The sequence below is a fragment of the Dama dama genome, chromosome 13 (genome assembly GCF_033118175.1).
Source record: "Dama dama isolate Ldn47 chromosome 13, ASM3311817v1, whole genome shotgun sequence".
NCBI lineage: Eukaryota > Metazoa > Chordata > Mammalia > Artiodactyla > Cervidae > Dama > Dama dama.
In genome coordinates this window covers 72,003,822-72,010,836 of record NC_083693.1, presented here as the reverse complement: position 1 = coordinate 72,010,836, position 7,015 = coordinate 72,003,822, and the positions used below count along the sequence as shown (strand labels likewise).

The window sequence follows — 7,015 nt, the reverse complement described above, 5'->3', positions numbered from 1 at the left end:
TCGGACCCGCAGTCAGCCAGGTAGAGGCAGGGAGGGGCGCTTCCATAGAGAGCACAGCGGGTAAGCAAATGCCTGGGTCTTGGGACACGAGAGGCCAGAGTAGGGTCCACCCACGTTTTCTGGGAACAGCGAAGAGTTGTCCGTTCAGCCAGAACCCTGAATGTCCTTCAGTCCAAAATCACGGTCAAGGCTGGTGTCCGAGTGAGCGAGTGTCCAGGCTGGGGGCGCCTGACTTTACCAGAGGGCTGCTACAGTGGGCACCCGGCCGTTCATGCTGGACCATCCCTGGGAGCCACGTGGTGCCCAAGGGAGGGCTGGGGTCTCAGAAGTGCGGGTGTGAGGTCCCCCATCCTCCCTGCCGTGTGGCCTTGGGCAGGCCTGGCTCCCCCTCTGAGCCAGCGTGATGACCTGCTTGAGGACCCCACGGTGCTGAGGATACACCGGCCCCCTCCTGCAGGCCCTGGTCTTGACTCAGAAAGTCGGTGGGTTTGGGACGGGGAGGGGAGTAAGGAGAACCGGCTTTGTGCTGCGGCGGGCTCCTCGCACAAGCTGGGGGAGTCGGGAGCTGCGCTGGGCCTCCGTGCACTGTCCGCCTGGTGGGCGCCCCGGCCACTCAGGCGGCAAGGGCCTTGGCCTCTGAGGACCAGCTGACGAGGCAGAAAACAGTCACCAGCCCCACAGAACACAGAGCAACATGCCTGAGCAGCCTGAGAAAAACGTGTTATTAGCAACAGCTCCCCGCTGAGTCCTGGCTCTGCAGGTGGAACAAGGGGGACCAGGCCTCACACGAAGCTCCCGGGGCTGCCTGGTGCAGGGACCGAGCCGGCGGGCGCCCGACGGCTGTGCCCGGGTCCCAGGCCTGAAGGGCGGCCCGCAGAGCAGGGAGAGCTGACTGAGGAGGGTGGGGTGCAGGAGGGGGTGTCAGCTGGACGCAGGGGTGCCCTGAGGACCCAGGGCGGTGGGGAAGGCTGAAAGGGAAGCCAGGGACGGACCCACCAACCAAATGCACAGACAGCCCTGGGCCAACACATCCTCATCCCCAGGGGCCTGCCGCTCCTTCCTGGCTCTGACCCTCAGGTCAACAGAGCCAGCGGCAGGCAGGGCCCCCCACCTCCCCTCATGGTCTGTCGCCGGGCCGGGGGGTATTAGCCCCCTGGGTCCAGACCCTCGCACTCCCCTCCGCCTCCTCTAGCTCCTTGCAGCCCCCCTGGGAGCTCTTGGCAGGTTGGCGCCCCCCGGCCTGGGGTGGGTGGGGGGCACCAGCTATGTGAGCAGGCCCTGCGTGAGCCTCAGCACGGCCTCGTAGGCCACGAACACCACCATGTTGACGGGGAAGGCACGGCAGCAGTTGAGCAGCAGCCCCTTGAAGAGCACGCGCGGCCCCTCCTCCCGCACGCTGGTCAGCACGCAGTGCAGGAGGCCCTGGTAGCGACAGTGGCCCCGGCCGTCCGCCTGCAGGCGCGCCTTGATCACGTCCATGGGCGTGGCCACGGCCCAGGCCAGCGCCCCCGCACAGCCACCGGCCACCAGCACGCCCGAGACATCTGCGGGGAGAGCGCATGGGCGCCTGGGTCAGAAGCCGCACGGGGGAGACTGGGCAGGGTGGGGGGGTCGGGCACCCAGGGCAGGGCCTCCTGGCCGTGAGGGTGCCCTGGGCTCGCGCCACCCACGTGACCTGTCCACCGCCACCGGGAGCAGGCCTGTCCTGACTCGTGCTGGGGGCCACGAGCATCCCCACCTGGGGGCCCTGGGGGCCAGCGCGGCCTCTCCCCGTCTCCTCTCCAGGCCCCAGTGCCAGCTGGGCTGATCACCCCCCTGCATACCCTAACCCTCACCGTCCCGGGCCCCAGGCCCCCCGCTCACCTGGCCGGCTATGGCCGGCGGGAGTCAGCCACTCACAGAGGATGGCGTACGAGAGGAAGTAGGTGGCGAAGGAGTGCCCGTCCCGGAAGAGCAGGGCCGAGCTGCCCTTGTAGAGGCCACGCAGCCCCTCCTCCCGGGCCACCGTGGCCAGGCAGTGCAGCGGCCCGCGGTACTTGGGCCCGGCCGGCAGACCCGCGGGGGGCTCGGGGCACGTGGGGGGCGTGGCCAAGGGCCCCGAGGCCGAGGGACGCCGCCGCTGCTGCGCCTGCGTCTGCAGGCGGACCTTGGCCACCTCGGTGGGCGCGGTCAGGAACACCTGGGGGAGGGGGGCACGGTGAGGAGACAGTGCCGCCCGCAAGACCCGGGGCTCCCCAGCCTCCGCACTTGAGCCCCGGGAAGCTCCGGGCTGGCCCACGGTGCCCTCCAAGGGTACGTGAGCCGCAGGAAGCTCCGGGCTGGCCCACGGTGCCCTCCAAGGGTACGTGAGCCGCAGGAAGCTCTGGGCTGGCCCAGGGTGCCCTCCAAGGGTACGTGAGCCGCAGGAAGCTCCGGGCTGGCCCACGGTGCCCTCCGAGGGGAGCGTGAGCCCCGGGAAGCTCTGGGCTGGCCCACGGTGCCCTCCAAGGGTACGTGAGCCGCAGGAAGCTCCGGGCTGGCCCACGGGCCATGGTGGGGCAGGTTCAAAGCCAGCTCTGCCCACCCAGCTGGAGCCAGCCCTTCCTTCAGCTGCGCATCCCCTGCTGGCAGAGCGCCCGTCACACAGTAGGCGTCAGGTCACTGTGACTCCAGCTCATGAAAGTACTCGGTCACATCATTCATCTGGTCATGACCGCTGCTGCTAAAGCACTCAGTCGTGTCCTGCTCTTGTGACCCCACGGACTGTAGCCTGCCCGGTTCCTCTGTCCATGGGCTTTTCCAGGCAAGAATACTGGAGTGGGTTGCCATTTCCTCCTCCAGGGGATCTTCCTGACCCAGGGATCGACATATTAAAGTGTTATTTAACTAATGTTGAGAATAATGCAACACTTAATGTGAGCACTGACAATACTAACATATATTAATAACATAGGATTGTTTTACTCATACTATTGGCTGCCATCTCATGGGTGCTCCTACCAGTTAGCCCCCCGGGCTGGGGGCCTGACATGTGTGACCTCAGCACACCCCTTACAGATGAAGAGAGAAGCTCAGAGAGGCCCCCTAGCCTGCCCCACCAGTTACCGAGTCAGCTGTGTCCTCAGCCACAGTCCCCCAGCCTCCATCCACCTCTCCCCCCGCTGGGGCCCCCAGACCCCCTCACCCCGCCCCTACTCACGCGGACGAGGCCGGAGGCAAACCCCGAGAGCGTGATGTCGGTCTTGGCGGGCTTGGCGTCGGCGCTGCCGTAGCGGACCCGGCAGATGTGCGCAAGGCAGTGGCGGTAGGTGCCGAAGGACACGGAGGAGACCAGGGACACGGTGCACACGGGCAGCGAGAGGCCCCTGTAGAAGCCCCGCAGCTGGGGCAGGCGCAGAGGCCCCGAGGCCCGAGTCAGGCCGGAGGAGCGGCTGCCCTTGGGGCCCCTGAAGCCAGGAGCCGGCTCCCACCTCTCATCCCCCGCCACGGGACCTCGGCAAGGCAGCCTCAGCTTCCTCAGCTGTACAATGGGGATTGTAACACCCCGGAAGCCAGGCCTGCCCGGGATAGAGGTGTGGATAGAGGTGCTGAACTAGCAGCGTGGCCTCTGCTGTTTCCCTTTCGCGCCCCTCTGGTCGGCACCCATTCCCACGTTCACTTTGGCAAGTGTCCCTGAGACCCCTCCTCCGGATGGGGCTCTGAGCTGGACCCCTGATGACTCCACCCAGCATTCTTTGGAGGGGTGCCCCGCCTGGTGGGTCCTCCCCTGACCTTTGAAGTCCCCTGAAGCCCCTTCCAGATCCTCTCCTGGAGGCAGGACCTCACTCTGAGCGCCTCCTATGTGCCAGAACCCCAGCTCTCGTCCTCAGAGGAATCCGGGGGGGCTGGTACAGCTATTCCCGTTTGGAAGGTGCGAGAACTGAGGCTCAGAGAGGAGCTCAGGATTGCCAGGCAGGCTGCTGAGTGGCAGCCCTGGAGTCCACCCCCCTGTCCATGACCCTGGCCCCAGGCCTACCTGCTCCCGGTGATACGTGTCCCGGACACAGTCCCAGATGCCCGTGTACTTGGGCTCCGTCTGGATCCTGACCTGTGGGAGGCGTGGGCTTCAGGAAGGGGTGGCTCCAGGCCCGGGGCAAGGTCGGCAGGCCCGGGGAAGGGCAAGAGCCAGTCCCTGATGGTTGCAGCCATGCTGCGGGCAGAGCAGTGACAGTGACCCCATTCAAGGTGAGCGACCTGAGTCTCAGCAGGGAGAAGGGAGCACTGACGGTCCTGAGTACCTGAGGGGAGGTGGGGGGGGTGGGGAGAGACAAGGTCTGCCCAGCAGGCTAGAGAGTTCTTCCGGCCATAGATGGGGACCTAAGCCCAGGCAGGGGTCTTGGGGTGGGTGGCAGAGGCCTGGCAATGACTGTACCTTCACCGTGTCCAGGGGGTAACCCACAGCAACACCGCAGACACCTGTCAGAAAACCAGGGGAGCTGGTGAGGAGAGCAGGAGCCCAAGCCGTCTCAGCAAAGGGGGGGGGGGGCCTGACCACGCGCTTCTTGTCCACACCACGTCTCAACAGAGGGGGAGCGCGACCGCCATTTTACAGATGAGGAAACTGAGGCTTAGAGAGGTAACGTGATGTCAGCCAGGCTGCCAGTGGTCTCTACTTCCGAGTCTAGGCCCCCTGGACCCTCCTTCTGAGAGGCAAGGGTGCTCCACAGCCTCCCCTCCGGCATCACGTTTCAGAAGAACTGGTCCATTTGCTGGGCCCTGTCTGCTAGCCAGGCCGAGCTCATGCTCAAGCCTCAGTCTGTAAAGGGTCTGTCTGCAGGCCAGGAGGCTGCTGCGCCTCGCAGCTGCGGGGGGTGACGGAGGGGGCACAGCCGGGGCGGAGAAAGCCCGGGGCAGCAGGCCTCCGAGGGAGATTGCTGGAAGCACAAGTTTCCGTGAAACAGAGCAGAACTCGGGGCTTCCCGGACCAGGGCCCTCTGCCTCCTGCCGAGAGGACAGGTGCCGCCTTCTTTCCCTTTCTCCTTTCCTAACACCGGGGTCTCAAGCTCCAAGCCCCCGGCTCTGCCACACGGAAGACAGAGAGCGGGCAGGTCCCTGGGGTTTCATCCCGAGAGTGGGGGGTCAGTGAGGGTCACCTGAAAACAGCAAGGTATGTGGGGGCCGTGCCTATTTATTATGTAGCCCAGGACTCAGTAAATTTGCATGAACGAAATAATAAAGTGAATGAATGCACAGGTGAAAGAACAAAAAGAGTGAAGCCAAAAAATGACTCACTGACTTGAGAATTACCTTCCTCAACCCTTACATACGGGCTTCCTAGGTGGCTCAGAATTTGGCCTGCAATGCAGGAGACGTGGCAGGAACCACGGGTTCAGTCCTTGGGTTGGAAAGGTCCCGTGGGGAAGAGAAAAATGGCAATCCACTCCAGTATTCTTGCCTGGGAAATCCCACGGACAGAGGGAGCCTGGCAGGCTACAGTCCATGGGGTTGCAGAGTCAGACACGACTGAACGACTAAGCACGCACGCAGGCGCAACCCTTACATATACCACACCAAACTCCTACTCATGCATCAAAACCCTGCCACACCATCACCTCCTCTCTGGAGGCTTCCCTGACTCCCATACGCTGGGCTGCCCCTGTGGCAGGAAACACGCTGGTCACATGGCCATCACAGGGCTTTGCTGCTATCCAGAACGAGGGTTCCTCAAGGAAAAGGCCCAGGTATGCCTCCCCGTGTCCCAGTGCCAGGTGCAGAGAGCAGGAGCCCTTTCCACCCAAGCCTTCCCGGGGCCCTGGCAGGAAGACGCGGAACTCGGGAGCCCTTCCTGCTGTGAGATCCCGGGCAGGTCAAGCCCCGGCTGCTTAGGGGGCTGACGTCCAGGGGAGTCCCAGGCCCGGCCCCCAGCGGGGACCTCAGACAGCCCACTGGTAAGGCCAGGGCCCGGGTCATTCCCATCTCAGCACTGCTCACCCCTTCTGAACAGAACACCCCACGCTATTCCTAGAAGTATTGATGAGCAGCCCCTGCCGTTTCACAAGAGGACAGAGGTCGAGGGCACCTCACCCAAAATAGCCGGTGCAAGCCAAGCTGGGAGGAGCAGAGCCCCTGCCTGGATCCGGCTTTCACAACAGCCTTCTCTCCGGAGGTGAGAATGGGCTGGAGGCCCAGCCAGGTGGGGGCGGGCCCACGGGTGCACACAGCCAATGGGGGTGCCAGGCTCATCCGGGACCCTCCCCCACCACGCTGCTGCCCTTACAGTCAGCCAGGTAGGTCCCCACCATCCACCCTCTCCTGGAACCTCTCGTCCCATCCTTCTCCATGCGTATGATTCCCAGCCTCCCCCTGGCCAGGCGGAGAGACCACCCACCCTCTGCACCCCCACCGCTGCCCGCCCCTCAGCCTCCAGGCCGAGCCCCTGGAGCAGAGTCGCCCCCACCCAGCTCCTCCTGGGCTCTGGGCCGCCTGCCCTGTCGTCTCCAGGGAAATCTCCTCTCTCCTCCCAGCACCCGTGGCACCCCCGCCAGGCACCGGCCACTTCTTAGAGGCCTCAAACCTCACTGCTTCCCTGGGCAGAGCGCCCCCTTCCAGCCCCCCCACCCCACCCTGGTTCCCCCGGGAGCAACAGCCCCCTCTGAGGCCCCACGGTGCCCACTCTGACCTCCGACGGCTCCAGCAACAAAATCCATGGACAGCGCGGGTGGCGGGGAAGGCGCAGGGCTCAGGCTGCCTGAGAGGTCTGTCTGGTGCCACCACCAGGGTGGCGTCCGAAGCTCCCCGCGGGCTCCTCGCAGACCTTAAATACCCGCGGTGGGGGCAGGGGCAGGAAGCGGAGCCTGCTGACCAGTGGCCCCAGAGGCAGAGGCTGTACCAGGCCGCAGGCGGGTCAATGCCCACCTGGACTCCCTCCCACCTACTCCAAAGGACCCCTGTCCCAGTGCCCTCGGGATCCAGGTGTCGGGAAGTGTGTGAGAGGCCACGGGTGACGTCAGATTCAGAAAGCAGGATCACCGTGCCCACCACCTACAGGCCGGGGTTT

At 65.0% G+C, this 7,015-nt stretch overlaps 1 protein-coding gene across 1 annotated transcript; it reads right to left on the bottom strand.

Moving 5' to 3' along the window:
* Positions 1–330: 330 nt before the first annotated feature.
* SLC25A47 (solute carrier family 25 member 47) lies at positions 331–6,665 on the bottom strand. The gene is made up of 6 exons (XM_061159721.1): positions 6,638–6,665; positions 4,391–4,434; positions 3,995–4,066; positions 3,179–3,361; positions 1,864–2,179; positions 331–1,544 (listed from the first exon to the last, which is right to left on the bottom strand). The coding sequence occupies exons 1-6, from the start codon at positions 6,663–6,665 to the stop codon at positions 1,264–1,266; spliced, it is 924 nt and encodes a 307-aa protein (XP_061015704.1). The 3' UTR covers positions 331–1,263.
* Between the last annotated feature and the right edge of the window lie 350 nt (positions 6,666–7,015).